At 38.5% G+C, this 15,579-nt stretch overlaps 1 protein-coding gene across 2 annotated transcripts; it reads right to left on the reverse strand.

Moving 5' to 3' along the window:
* Nucleotides 1-4,697: 4,697 nt before the first annotated feature.
* LOC119775602 (nucleolysin TIA-1-like) lies at nucleotides 4,698-15,304 on the reverse strand. Of its 2 annotated transcripts, none has more exons than XM_038273641.1 (12): nucleotides 15,066-15,304; nucleotides 14,240-14,336; nucleotides 13,403-13,501; nucleotides 12,903-12,957; nucleotides 12,439-12,526; nucleotides 11,339-11,414; nucleotides 11,083-11,191; nucleotides 10,905-11,000; nucleotides 10,326-10,410; nucleotides 9,928-10,066; nucleotides 7,264-7,415; nucleotides 4,698-6,046 (listed from the first exon to the last, which is right to left on the reverse strand). In XM_038273641.1, the coding sequence occupies exons 1-12, from the start codon at nucleotides 15,089-15,091 to the stop codon at nucleotides 5,908-5,910; spliced, it is 1,161 nt and encodes a 386-aa protein (XP_038129569.1). In that variant the 5' UTR covers nucleotides 15,092-15,304; the 3' UTR covers nucleotides 4,698-5,907. The 2 variants fall into 2 exon arrangements, with proteins under 2 accessions (XP_038129569.1, XP_038129568.1); XM_038273640.1 differs by having other exon boundaries at nucleotides 7,264-7,418; nucleotides 15,066-15,302.
* Nucleotides 15,305-15,579: the final 275 nt, after the last annotated feature.

Consider the following 15,579-nt stretch of genomic DNA (forward strand, 5'->3'; position numbering starts at 1 on the left):
GCTGTTTAAAGTGGTGGAGGTAAAATCTCTTTGAAGCACGGTTACCTTGACGACGTTAACGAGCCTGTCAGTGACAGAGAGACATGCGCATCACTTTCGTTCCTTAGTTCTCAGGCTTTTTTTGAATGGGATTACTAGCTCCGAACAAACGAGTGCTGAAGACAAACCGTAAATGGTATCTAAAAAATTATTTCAGTCTAAGCGACAGCTATCCTTTATCTCCGATTGGGGTAACTTTCATGGATGTAGCTCATTCATAACCTTAATGGGAAGGAGAAATATAAAGGTTGGAGAAATCCTGCTGGTCTCATTGAATAACATGCAGCACAACGGTAGAGCAGAACTCTCAAAAGCAAAACTTTCCCTCCGAACAAACGAGCGGTGAGCCAAAACCGTATTAGGTATTCAAAAAATTCTTTCACCGTGAGCGTCAGCCATCTTTGGACTACAACTGGTGTAACTTTCATATTTCTACAATATTTCGTCTAGGCGTGGTGATGATGTAAAAAAGTGTATAATTGTCAAAATCTTGATTTTGGGGTTCGGACAGATTTGTTACCCCCGAACAAACCTTTTTCCTAGCTAAACGATAAAAGATATCGACACACTTCCTTCAATGTGAGTGCTAGGAAGGTCTGAGGAACAACTTCCACAAGGCTCGTGTTGCTAGGTCGAACAGTTCCCGAATGCATAAGCATTCCCACTTGATAATAATAATAAAGAGAAACAGAAAAACAAATCAAGTTTTGCATAAGCATTCCCACTTGATAAGCATCAAATCTGTAACTTAAACTAACCTCTTATAACTTATCTCACTATGCTCAGTGATAAAAGATTCCTGAAAACTTTGAAGCTGCTTTTTTGTGGTGAATATTAATATTGCTTTTTTTGTGTCCTCATTGTTTGCTTTGCCACAGAGTGATGAAACAACTACAGGGACCCCTGTTGCAGACATAAATCTGCAAACATTTAAAACCTAACAATATACACTCACCGGCCACTAAGCAGCCAATCACATCGCGGCAATTCAGTGCATTTAGGCATGTAGACATGGTCAAAACAATCTCCTGCAGTTCAAACCGAGCATCAGTATGGGGAAGAAAGGTGATTTGAGTGACTTTGAACGTGGCATGATTGTTGGTGCCAGAAGGGCTGGTCTGAGTATTTCAGGAACTGCTGATCTACCGGGATTTTCACGCACAACCATCTCTAAGGTTTACAGAGAATGGTCCGAAAAAGAAAAAACATCCAGTGAGCGGCAGTTCTGTGGGCGGAAATGCCTTGTTGATGCCAGAGGTCAGAGGAGAATGGCCAGACTGGTTCGAGCTGATAGAAGGGCAACAGTGACTCAAATAACCACCCGTTACAACCAAGGTGGGCAGAAGAGCATCTCTGAACGCACAGTACGTCGAACTTTGAGGCAGATGGGCTACAGCAGCAGAAGACCGCACCGGGTGCCACTCCTTTCAGCTAAGAACAGGAAACTGAGGCTACAATTTGCACAAGCTCATCGAAATTGGACAATAGAAGATTGGAAAAACGTTGCCTGGTCTGATGAGTCTCGATTTCTGCTGCGACATTCGGATGGTAGGGTCAGATTTTGGCGTCTACAACATGAAAGCATGGATCCATCCTGCCTTGTATCAACGGTTCAGGCTGGTGGTGGTGGTGTCATGGTGTGGGGAATATTTTCTTTGCACTCTTTGGGCCCCTTGGTACCAATTGAGCATCGTTGCAACGCCACAGCCTACCTGAGTATTGTTGCTGACCATGTCCATCCCTGTATGACCACAATGTACCTAACTTCTGATAGCTACTTTCAGCAGGATAATGCGCCATGTCATAAAGCTGGAATCATCTCAGACTGGTTTCTTGAACATGACAATGAGTTCACTGTACTCAAATGGCCTCCACAGTCACCAGATCTCAATCCAATAGAGCATCTTTGGGATGTGGTGGAACGGGAGATTCGCATCATGGATGTGCAGCCGACAAATCTGCGGCAACTGTGTGATGCCATCATGTCAATATGGACCAAACTCCCTGAGGAATGCTTCCAGCACCTTGTTGAATCTATGCCACCAAGAATTGAGGCAGTTCTGAAGGCAAAAGGGGGTCCAACCCGTTACTAGCATGGGGTACCTAATAAAGTGGCCGGTGAGTGTATATATAGATATATAGGTATATATCTATAGATAGATAGATATCTATCTATAGATAGATCTATCTATCTATAGATAGATAGATATATATATATATATCAGCTCATAGATTGTCAGGGGATGTGCTGCACCTTCAATTTTTTTTTGAGGATGTTCTTTGTGGCTAAACTCTCCTTGTGCTGCAGTAGGGTGTTTTGACAGGACATGTACGATGTGACCCCTGTGGTTTATGTGTGAAGCACTTATATAATTTTATTAAAGGTCAGTAAATAACAATTTTAATTGAACCGTTTTTGTATTTTGACCACATTCAAGCTGGTTTAGCTTAACATCTGCAACCCCAACTTTCTAAACCTAAAATGGTTTCCGCTGTACTAATAGAACATTTCAACTCTTGTGTTGGACTTGTGAATCTTTATTTAAGTTTTTAGAGATCAATAAACATCTATTATAATTGATTATGTTGCATTTTGATCACATTTAAACAGTTCCAGGTCAAAAGGTGCAACACCAAGACTCTTCCAACTTAGACTGCATTATTTTCCATTGAGATGAGAATCATCCAAATGCAGTTTGTGATTTCCAAAATATTTTTTTATATTTATGGGAATGCTTTATTTAACTTCCTGCTGTCAGTCCTACTTGGGTCTTTTAAGTTTCAGCAAATTTTACATTTCTTCAAATGTTCTAGTTTCTAATGAAGTTTGTTTCTAAATGTTGTGTCTTAAGCTTATCTAATGACAGGAAACAACACCTTAAGGAACATTTAGTTCATTTTATCAAATATGCCTCCATATTTTATCCTTCCATATGCTTCCTAAGTCTTAATATTTTTTAAGTCTTTTTTATTTGAAATATTTCAACAACTATTTTGAACAACTAAAAGTTTTAGGATACTTCAGCTTGTTAAAAAGTATTAGCCCTCTTTCTATAAGCCTCATCATCTGCCTTGCATGTAGGGTTTTTGCTTTGGATTGTTTTTTATTTTGATCAACTGACACTTTTGCATTTATTTCCGACAGGTATGCCAATTCTTCACATTTAAAAAAACAATTTCACACTTTGCTCCTTATTCTATATAAAATTCTTTAACATTTCAGTCACTATCCTTTAGCCACGAGATTATTTTCCTTTTAACCAAATAAGTATCCAGTTTCTCCATACAATTTTTTTGTGCTATTTCTGCTAATTTATTAGATCTCAGCACTTTGACAATATAGATTAAAATAGAAATTAAGCATTTCTGTTTTCTACTATTTCAGCCATGTTTCCTTCAATTTGTTTTTTTTTTCTCTTCATTTTTTAGCATATCATTTAGCACACAGAACTCACACTGCATTTTCATGCGAAACTCAGCTTTTTGTAGTTTTTATATAAAATTAAATGTTTAAATAAATTGTATTTAAAAAATGTAATTCAAATATTTTCTCTAGCCCATACGTTTGACTAACAAACACCATTCAGTGGCTTATGTTAAGTCAAACTGTATATAGCATCTTTAAAGCTAAAATGTTTTCTTGAGTGCTTCAAGAAAACAAGATCCATCTCCTTCAGTTTTCTCTGGGGACTAATCATCAGATTTTTGATCACAACTCTTCTAGAAAGAAAAAAGATGTAATCAGGCCTGTTTATGTTCAGCTCTCAAAGTCAAGAGTAAGATCTAGCAAAATTCCTAATATGAAAGTGTTCCTAATACTTTAACTTGTCCCTATTTTGTTTTGAGCTTCTGAGAAGTTTTATATCCATGAGTTTATTTTTCCAGTTGTAGAATTTTATTTGGAGCAAGGTGACCTTTAACTTGACCACTCTTAACCAACAGACAATTTAAAGGTATATTTTAGCTTTGACAGCGGCTTTAAGGTAGCTTTTTCTCGAAAGTGAGCCTCTAACCCAATCACAAGTCTGCTGCAGCAAAAGGTTTTCCTAGATTTTGTCTTAATACAAATGGAAATACTTGGCTCGGTACATTAGCAGCAGAGCATTTCTCGTCTTCTACACTCAGCTATAAAGTGATATCATCCAGTTGTGTTTAAGAATTTTATGTAGAATCAGCAGAAGAAATGAGATGATGCAGATAGCAAACACACTTCAGGTTATTTGTCAACAGTTCTGGAATCAACGTGGAATCCAGGCACTCAAGAACAGAATCCAGAACTTTATTCGGTCTGGTTAAACCTGAGCAGTTTCCACTTTTTAACAAACGTTAATCTGAAAGAGGGACACTCCAAGACCTACAGCTGTAAATACAGGAAAGAAGGTTCTCAAACATATTGGCTTGGAGGAGTTTGATAGATTTGGAAAACTTCTCATTACCTAAAATGCATACACCTATTGTTTAGACATGCTAACAGATGTTGCCTTTTTTTTTTTTTTTAAATAAAGGGTGGGTTTCAAAATGCTTAAACATGATTTTTTTTTGGCTCATTATCAAAGAAGAAATATGTGTTTAATAACTATAACACTCAAATCTATTTTTCAGAACAAACATTATCATCTCCAAGTCAAAACTGAAGAAAGAAAGCAAGCACAGGGTGGTTTATGTGTGCATTAGCATTTTAATTGGACAAAGCAAAAAAAAAATAAAAATAAAAGGAAAACATTGATTACAGTAGCAGAGTCAACAGTTCTCAGGGCTGAACATCATTCTAAACAAAAAGGGCATGAAAATGTCTGTAGGCACTGCCTAATTAAAAAGTATCTTGTCAGCTAAAAGAAACCAGCTCTATAAGGCAACAGTTACAATGTAGGTCTGTCCATTTCTGTGGCAAAATGAACGGTAGAAGTTGAATCCACTCAGTTTCATTATAAAATACTGGCGTTTCAATAGATATTTAAAAAAAAAAAAGTTTCAAACATACATATTCATTTTTAAACATTTGATTTAAGTATGCACTGCATGGCAATGCTGTCTTATCCCTGCATGGAAGAATTGTGTTCACTGTACCAGTGACATTTAAATAGTGCCACTCTGCTACAAACAATGTTGGAATTAGCTGTTGAATTATCAAAACAAAACTGAAAAGCAAGCACCCACAGTTAACAGTAGCATTTTAACATACATTGTTCCAAATGAAGTCAGTTGATAGTTATTTACATGTGGGAAGAAGAATTTGAGGCCGTCAGAAAAGATCGGAAGGAGGAATGTAATGCAGAAGGAAATGCGCCATGTAACCAAATCTAAGTACGAGGAGAAAAGCTGTGCAATATTTACCTGCCTTTACCAAGAAACAGCAGTGACACAAATCCCTGCAATTGTTTTAATCTAAGAAAAAAAAAAAAGTATCCATTTTTCAATCACTTCAGTTCACAAATTATATTTCCCGTCAGTTTCTTGGGGAGGAAGATAACCACCTTTTGGTGGCTTTCAAAGCATAAACGTGAAAATGGAAGCAGTTTGTAAAACCCAGAAAACGGAACATTTCAAAAGTTTCTTTTTTACAGTTTTATACTCATTTACAGTTAACTTAAAAAGGTAAGAACCCTGGATCATGGCCAGTTTTCCAACCATCAATGGGTATAAATACCTGTGTGGGTCAAATCCCTGCCCCTGGCTCGTGTTACCTCAGCCCCCCTCCCCCCACGAAAAACGATTTACATTTCTCGGATGTCAACCTTCCCGTTAGGTTCTACATCCTGTAAAGTCTCATAGTCCTGCCACAAACTGGGGTGATGGTAAACGTACCCGCAGGGCACCGGTCAGCCAATAACCGGCTGTTTGCCGGCAATCTCCCACCCTGCCCACCTATCAGTGTGTGGGGTATCCTGCGGCTCCCATGCCAGGCTGGTTGGCTAGCATACTCCCATTCAATCCCTGTGTAGGCTCCATAACCCCACCGTTACTGATGGCGCTCATGCCAGTCCACCCAGCACTGGCCGGTAAGTGACTGCAAAAGAAGAGGTACAGGGAGAGGGAGAGAGAGAGAGAGAGACAGAAAGACAAAATGCCAGCAGGTTAGAAGAGACGATAGGGAGCAAAAAGATGTTTCTTAAGTTACTGGGACTTGAACAGGTTAGAGTCAGGACAAGAAGGTGGTGAAGGTGAGGAGGGAAGAATTAATCATAAAAAATAAAGTTTGCAACAAAATTAAACAGACATGAAAAGAGAAGGTTTTCGTTTGATGGGTAAACAAGCAGACAAAAAGCATAGAGGCTTAGCACAGCAAGCTAAATAATACACCCCCCCTCCTTCGCTTCACGTGGGAATGAAGTTCACTTCAGCTGGCAGGCCTTACTCCTACATATGAACAAATTATTTAAGACTCCAGTTCACAGGATGCCTTTTAAAATCCTACCGATCAATTATGAAGATAAAAGCAAGTCCAGCATCTGAATGCAATAAATTTTACCTTCAGGTTTCAAGTGGAGACAGTCACAGATTTTTATATTTACATACATGCATTTACCTTTCACCTTAAAGTAGGATGAATTAATACAGCTATTAGGCAATCTTAGACTTTCAGCTTTTCTTTATTATGATAGAGTGCACACTGCACTGCACATAGATGATCTAAAAAACCCACTGAAAACCCACAAGGTAAGACTCAGTGACATCCATATTCAGACCAAATCAAAAAAAAAAAAGAAAAAAGTAGAAATGAACTAAAGAAAATGTAAAATGCTATGGCATGAATGGGCATAAATAATCAAACAGCTTGAAAGGACAGTTTGGACCAACAGAAATTGTTTTACTGTCAGTGGAAGTTTAATTGCTTTAAACTTTATTTTTTATGCACTGGGGTACTTAGGGGGGAAATTGAAAGAACAAAGGACTTTGGAACACGCTTCTTAGAAAAACATAATTAGTCATCTACAGCAAGCAGGGATACAACCCTGAAGTGTTCATGTCAACAGAATTTCTGTTCATACAGGGTCAAAGTGTGTGCTTGTTTCTTAATCTTCTAGAGATGAGGATGAGAAGGGGGAGTGAATGGTGAAGGCAGGAGGGAGCAGGCTGGGGTGAATGAGGGAGGGGTGATGGTGGAGGCTGCTCCCTCCTGTGGCCAGAGGTGGTTCTTGCTGCCTCAGTCTCGAAGGTGAATCCTGTGGTGCTGAAGTAGGAGAGGGTGGTGCAGAGCAGCCCTGTGGCCATCGTGCTACTTACTTAAAGCCCTGCTGGTTCCAGGCCTGACTGTAGACACCATAAGTGGGGACCTGCCACCCGTTAGGGACATACTGGCTGATCTGGGGCCCGTTGCCGTACCATTGGCCCCACTGATTGTAAGGCTGGGCTGCAGCAAAGCCAATCTTGTTCTGCTGCTGAGTGAAAAACAGAAAAAAGATTCCTTAGAAATAAAATGATTACGCCCCAGATCCAAACTTCCAACTTTTCTGCTGATATTTTTCTACTTATTTAAGGAAGAATGCAATTATTTAAAATTTGTCTCCATTAAAGGAATAGTACACCCAAAACATGATTAGCCTTCATTTTCTACTCACCCCCATGCTGAACAACACTCTGGAGTACTTTTTTGATATCTCAAATGCATCTGGAGATCTGGGAGGCTTCTTGCTGTCTGCTGACATTCAAATAATGGAGGTCTATGGTGCCCGAGGCAGAAAGGTCCATAAAAGTCCACAAAAAACGTGTCAATATTCCTCCATACTGCTCGTCCAATGTATTCCAAGTGTCCTGAGTGGGTAGCGTCCATAATTTACTCGAAACGAAGTCATTCAGAATGTTTTTAGAGCATAAACAGTAGTGTATAGGATTTCCTGAAAGCTCGCGCCTGCGAGTTCACGACGCTACGGAAACCGCGGCAAACCACACCAGATGAAAGTGCGCATTCAGCTCGGCAAAGAACTCATGCTCTTCCTCACCACTGAAGTCCTCAGACATTTTTCTTTCGTTGTTTCTTTCTTTGCACAGGTAAACAGCACATTTCTTTTTCTACGCTTGCATTATCGGCAGAGCAGACGCTGAATGCGCACTTTCATCTGGTTTGGTCTGCCGCGGTTTCCGTAAAGTCGTGAACTCGCAGGCGCACGCTTTTAGGAAATCCTATACACTACTGTTTATGCTCTAAAAACATTGTAAATGACTTTGTTTCGAGTAAATTATGGACGCTACCCACTCAGGACACTTGGAATACATTGGACGAGCAGTATGGAGGAATATTGACACGTTTTTGTGGACTTTTATGGAGCTTCTGCCTTGTGCGCTATGGACCTCCATTATTTGAATGTCAGCAGACAGCAAGAAGCCTCCCAGATCTCCAGATGCATTTGAGATATCAAAAAAGTACTCCAGAGTGTTGTTCAGCATGGGGGTGAGTAGAAAATGAAGGCTAGTCATGTTTTGGGTGTACTATTCCTTTAAGAGTTTACTTTTATAACATTATCTGTACAGTAAAACTATTCTTTACATGTAATAAAATATGTAAACATTAATTAAACTTAAAGCATTTTCAAATGACAAACATGTCTTGTTTATATCAAGTCTTGTTTATTCCAGAGTTTATCTATAGTTGGATTTTCCTTCCCCATCTAACTCGTCCCACTTTTGGTGACAGATGATGGGATCTTGTTTTTTACAATAAACAATAAATCAACAGGGCAATTTAATCAAACAGAGTCGACTCATAGCTGGAGAGCTTGAAAGTTTGATGCACTTTAATCCCAGACTTTGCATGAAAATCGGCTGCCTCTGCTGCTTAAAGCATGTCTGTGAATGTGATGACATCACTGAGTGAGCATTGATTCTACTTAGTCTTTTACTGTTAAATTGTCAACTTGGAAAAAAATCACAACTTCTTAATGACCTAAATCATTTATTGCATTTTTGCAAGTTAAAACAAAACGTGCATCAAATATGACTGTACATATTTATAAAACTGTGTTTACAAAACACCAGCTTGGAGCTTTATCTTATATGTCATAAATTAGTATAAACCTTGCCCATGAAATGTTTTATTATTCTAACCACTTGTCCTCTTTCCAAATCATTCTCTAAGAAAACCTACAGCTTTTAAAAGTAAAAATCATTTTAAACACACCATTTTGTAATAACACAAGAAAAACAACAACATTTTTCTCAAAATTGATACTATACACATAAATAATAAATCCTCAACAAAGTGCAAAACTGTAAATGAGAGTTATTTTAGATACGGTGAGACATTTAAAAACATGGCGGAAGAAGCAGCTGTGGGTCGTTTAGTAATACAGACCACAGCAATAGCCAATATAGAAACGCACAGCAGTCTCTCTCCTTAAATATGCAATGATTGCTTATGCTGCCAGGCTAGAGAAGATTAGTACAAATATGCCTTTGGTACTAAAAACATAAACTAAAGTCATGATGTTTCATTCCCACATCTGGCTGACTTTCTTTTCACTTCTTTCTCATCACACTCCATATGGAATCTGTGGAAGTATTTGGTTGAAACGTCGGGGTAGTCAAGCTACAACTGTTTCAGAGAATCTTTAGAGTGTTAGTAAATATTTAAACTAATGTTAAATGTTGATATTGTCACTTCCTGGTGTGACATACACATCATAACACACAACTGATTTGTTAAACTTGTATGAGAATAAAAAAAACCAAGCAAGACAAAAAAACAAACGTGGTTTAGGTGGAAAGACCACAAAGGCAGTTTTACAGCAGCATGGACAATAGTCTTTTTATGCCATCATACACTATGACTGATTACACCTACACAGACCTAAATAATAACTGCCGACATGTGGATGAACTGTTATAACCCTCAAAAGGAAGCAGGTGAAGTCACTGTCTGGCAGAGATGCTGTTATTATGTAGCAGCCTTACCTGTGGCACCGACATCGGCTGCATGGAGTTCATCATGTCTGGTGTCTCTTTACCCCAATAGCACTTCACTACGTGACCCTCAATTGAAGAACCATTGACAGACACAATTGCATGGGCTGCTGCTTCATGGGAGTTAAACCTGGAAACAAGATCATTGGAGAATGGAATTGTGGAAAATCTATCTTAATATTTTTAGATGTATCCACTAGGTGTCAGTAGACAGTTTACAGCGAAAAAGAAAGAAATGCCAAAAGATTTCAGCCAGACGAGAATCACTGCTTTGAACAGAGCCAAGTCAAAGTTTAAGCAAAGACAAAAAAGCTCCGCTTTGTACATTGGCATATAATGTGTTCCAATGGTACAAGGATTACACCGTTGCATTTCACATTTCAACACACCTCACGAACGAATAGCCTTTATCTGGAAAAACTCTGACTTCCATGATCTGTCCAAAAGGAGAGAAGGTCTGTCTCATCAGTTGCTCTGAAAGGAAAGCAAAAAGAAGCATTAATAACCTTGATCAGGTGTTTGGTGGGTCACAAAATGATTACTGGAAGGACTCTGGACTGACTTCTTTCACTGGTGCAATTTTCTGTTTCAACATCTAGATGCACAAGCAAATATTTCCCTGCACCCAAATGGTTTATGATTCATTGGTGAGAGAATTAAACCAACATATTCTAAACTTAATGGCTGAATGGGTCTCACTGCAAAGCCTAATGCATAGTATAGTTATTAAACAGCTTTTCAATATTTCAGAAAGCCTGCCTCTGAAGTGCTCCAATAATATCAAAATGCATGAAATCGAAGTGAAAGTGTATTTAAAAGCTCAGAGCTCATCAAAAACATTCAAATGTTAAAACATTTTAGTAACATTTAAAACAAGTTTACACAACAACAAGTTTTAAATGTTACTAAAAAGAAGCTGCCGAACTAGAGCTAAACAAACAGCAATGTTTGCTGATTACATTACCAACCCGTGAGCCCTGTGCTGACCCCGCCACAATACACAGTGCAGTTACTGGGGCTTGACTGGCTCATGACGTCATCAAAGGATAGGTGCTTGGAGTTTGCTGGAAGGCAAATGATAAACATTACTTGTGTGTCACTTCAACATATCCAGGAATCCTCAAAAAATAAACAACATCTACTAACTTTCATAGGTGGCCTTCGGAGCAGGGGGCTTTCTTGTGGCCCAGTTGGTTCGTATCTGTCTCCCACCTAACCACTGTCCCCCCATGTGCTGAATGGCATTCTCTGCATCCTGGAAGAAACAATCAGGTTATCATCTAAAATTCCACCTAAAGGCAGGAACCACAAAGCTCTCCATAGAAAGCTGCGTTTTAAATAAACAACGATGCTTCCTATGGGATGACCAACTATGCTAGTTACAACAATGATGACTCCTTACCCATTTATTGAAAAAAGACACAAAGCCATAGCCTTTAGATTTCCCTGTAGCCATATCCTTCACAACTCGAGCATCTCTGTTGACAAAAAAACAAGTCCTTAGCACAGTTCCAACATCAGTGTTGTACAAGCAGCACAACAACTAAAACTGTATACAGCAGATTATTTATTTAACTCTCTACATTCCCAAATTAATCTGTGATTAAAGAACCTCTGCTTACACAATTTGTAGGACGAAGCTTCTTCCCTAGGAGAGGAAATACAAGATTGCTACTTTCCCTTTCCTCTCCTCATCAACCCTGCCTTTAATGGTCCCCAGATGTGTTTTTAAAGTTAGGAAGATGCTGCCCCACTCAATTACTCTGTTAAAAACCCATTTAGCAGACAGGTTTCCACACATTTTTCATAGCAAATTCTCATCTCTGCCACTCAACACACAAGACAATTTACCTTACAAATGTGGCAACACTTAGAGACAGAATAAACTATATTCAAAGGTATACAATTTATTTCCAGAAGCTCAATTACAAAAACAAATGTCAGAGACAAAAAAAAGCCATGATCACCAAGAAGAGACCCAACAAGACATGTCGTTAAAGTGCCACTTACCAATAATGTGCAAACAAATATCTGTGGATAAGTTATTACACTAAGGATTGACATATTGAGATAGTTAGACCTCTAACCTGTGCTGTATAAAATAAAGAAAGATGTAAAATTATTGTATGGCCAGTATGCCTTATTTAAATTGTAATAACATCAGAACTTGTTTACAAGAGTAATGGCTAACTGATACCTCAACATTTAAAAAATGTAAGTGAAACATTTTATTTTATTCTGGTCATAAAAGGAAATTACTCTGTAAAAAAAAAAAAGCTTTATAGTTGTTCTTAACTTAGGACGGATATTGTACGTATAGAAACCTATGTGCAGAATCCAATAAGAGCATACTGAACTAGCACAACTTTAACTTTTATTTAAAGGGATTGACAAACTATCACTAGCCTAGCAGGAATGGACGATGTGTGGCTTTCTGGTATCAGAGGAGTATTTAAGACTGTTTCAATAAAGGTATCAACCCGTTTAGAGCTTTACACTTACGATATCCTGCCGAAAGGAGCAAAGGCAGCTTTGACGTCTTCAGTTGTTATCTCTGGACTGAGGTCTCCAACGAAGACATGAAAGTGATCTATAAGGGGGAAAGTTTTAAAGCTGTTAATTTTTTTTTCCCCTTTCTCAACAGAGCACACCAGAAAATCTGCTCACAATAGTTACTGAAAAAAAAAAAAAAAACATTCACAGACTTTCTATTCTTTTTTTACCTGCTACCTGATTTCCCACCCAGGAAGCTTTTTCAATTCAAAAATGTTTTGAATTGAAAAAGCTTCCCGGGTGGGAAGGGAAGCAAAACGTCTTCAAAATTGGAGACAAAGTCCAGTGGATTGTTTTTAATTTTCTTTTTTCGGAATGACTATGACCTGGATGACTGAGAATCTTGACCAGCATGCTACTTGATTTATTTCAACGGTATTGGAAGACCCCCACCATGAGGCACAGGTACTTACTGCTTGTGTCTTTTTTCTGGCTGGATGGTGTTGTTGCCCAGTTCACTTTCACCTCCTGCAAAGCAAAACAGAGAAAGAAGGCATCAGATGGAGTATGTTTACACTAAAAAGTAAAACTTTCCCAATAAGACTACCTCAAAAATTGGCTGAAACACACCTTTATGATTTAAGAACTTAAACTGTTTGCAGTTTACTTCACTGTTTTGATAACTTGGCTATATGAAACAATGGAGTAAAACATATTTTTGACCATAAAATATTAAGATGTTAAGTTTTCATTTCTTATACTTCACCCAGACAAGAAATAAATATAATCAGATCCAACTTCACGGCTATATTCTAAAGTACTTATAATTCAAATAATCAATCTTAATTTCCCTAATCATGTTCTGCATGAATAATCCATGGTAAAGTACATCTATAAAATGGTATTTTTTCTTCTGTAATACCCAGGTTCTTCATGCCCAATCCCCACTCACCCTGTAGATACGATAGCTTACCTTACCCAAAATTTTCCTTCCATTCATGGCTGCCAATGAGGCAGCAGCATGCCTGTGATCATAGAACTCCACAAAGCAGTATGGATCATTTCCAGCAGTCTGTCAATAGTAGAGACCATTAATCAAAAATCAATATTTTACCAATTGCAAATAACTCACAGCAGCCTGGTGTGTCAGGTCTGCTTTACCTGAAACATAGCAGCAGGTATATACTAGAGATGCACATAGAAAATAGTCAGTAATAGAAAAGGACCAATTTAATGCTTGACTAACCCTAACCAGGGCTGATAACGATCAGAGTTGTTCCTAAGATCAACCTAAATGAGTTATCAACATTAGCAACGGATTTGAACCTATTCCACAGGTAAAACACCCAGAATCCGGTGGCCAGCCCTGATTAAAAAAAACCTAAAGATTGTTTGGAACCATCTTTAGCATTTTAATATTTAATGTGTTTCTTTATCGAAACACATAACCTTTAATTGTAAAGTTGGGGAATGCAGGAAGCTCTCACACACACACAAGGCATTTTGTCCCTGCTCCACTTGTTAATATGACTGATTTCATCCAGCCTGGGAAGCTGTTTTCTATTTGAATAAATAGAAAACAGCTTTATGTGACAGTGACCTTTTAAGGAAGATAGTTAATAATGAACTAACCGTGAGTTTGAAACAATATTGCTCGTTTTAGTTTGTTTAAAGAAATTTATATGAGCTAAAAGGACTCACAACATACAAAAACTATAAGTTTCAGGTTAAAAATCGACCACTGGTGCACCTCTAGTATTTAGTCATTTGACGTTTTTATGTATAAAATATGGTTGAAAAACCCACTTACATCATTGATCATTTTACAGCTCTTGCAGGGCCCTATCTGTTGGAAGACCTGTAGAATGAGGGGCTCAGTGACATCCCTGGACAGATTTCCTACATACCTACGAAGACAGAGAGAAATGGTCGAACTGAGTCTCTGCTAAACAGGAAGTAGCACGCAAACAAAGGCTAGTTCACCGGGATAGCAACATTCACAGCAATTTCTGATGTAAACAAAAGTATAAACTAAATAATAATGAACAGTTAAGATGGGGATAGATTATATTCTCCACAACTAACCCTAATTCTTAAAAAGACCACCCTGTAAGTCAGGGGTGCCCGTTGTGGTCTATGAGCGCGTTGACGTGGCTCGTCTGCTAGCTAGCTAGGCTAAAGATCTCGCTAACCGGTCGAAACAGGCCTCGGGTTAAATTTTGGATATAACTAAACTTTAAACAAACTAGTTGATATTTCAGAAACATCACATCTATTTTTTAAAACACAATAGTTGTTGTTAATATAAACCTTATTGCTGGATATGTAACACATTGTGTTATATCTTTAGCTAATTCTAGATCTAGCTAGCTACTCAGTATCAATTTAAAGTGTTCCCATATATTTTAGTCGCAATTACAATTAACGCTTTTAGTCAGATTTACTCAAAAAATATTTTTGTTCCTTTCAAGGTTGCGTCGGTGACAAATGGAAACAAAAGAAATTGGGGGGGGGGAAACAGTCCGTTAAATTGCAAAGGTGTATATCTTCCTAATTGTAACAACGTGGAAACATTTTTGCAATAACTAGACGAAGCCTGGGCATTCCAGGACATAGCCTGGGCCACTGTTACTCACAAGGTTCTAGGCTGCTCGTCGTCCATCGTCGGGGTTCAGTGGTCGAGTCCTGGGAGGGGGCTTTATTCCAGTGACATACAACAGGTCTGGACTGAACCCGAAATACCTGGAGCACAGGTGGTATATCTTCGGTTCAACGAAAAAGCCGTGTCCGACTCTGGTGTCTCGCTTGCAGCATACAGCCCCCTCTCTCCGTCTGATGCAAACAATAGGAAGTTGAAGATGGCGGAGGAGCAGCGTCAGTAACGTCAAACTACAAGCGCGCTGAAAGGAGAAAAATCGAGCGCTCCTTCACGCACACAAAGATGCGTGTCCACATCTGTTTTACATCCACTGAAATTTCACACACTGTTACATTACAAAATGAGCCCGAGTCATTTTTTGTTAATTGGTTACCTTCATTTTGAGAGATAACACAATGGGTTTGCTACAGTAAAAAAAAAATTCTTGAAACGCATTTCTTGTGCATTTCTAATTGTAGGAGTGAAATCTGCTACTTTGAAAAGCACATATC

Source organism: Cyprinodon tularosa, unplaced genomic scaffold (genome assembly GCF_016077235.1).
Source record: "Cyprinodon tularosa strain WSP-4 unplaced genomic scaffold, ASM1607723v1 ctg880, whole genome shotgun sequence".
Classification (NCBI taxonomy): Eukaryota; Metazoa; Chordata; class Actinopteri; order Cyprinodontiformes; family Cyprinodontidae; genus Cyprinodon; species Cyprinodon tularosa.

Bases quoted from the DNA above. Each gene is read 5' to 3' on its own strand.
- LOC119775602 (XM_038273640.1), bottom strand. From the start codon at position 15,091: ATGGACGACGAGCAGCCTAGAACCTT. The intron at 11,001-11,082 runs GTTAGTAGATGT...TTTGCCTTCCAG, and splicing joins TCCGAAGGCCACCTATGAAA to CAAACTCCAAGCACCTATCC. The intron at 6,047-7,263 runs GTAAGTAGCACG...CTTCTTTTGCAG, and splicing joins TGGAACCAGCAGGGCTTTAA to TCACTTACCGGCCAGTGCTG.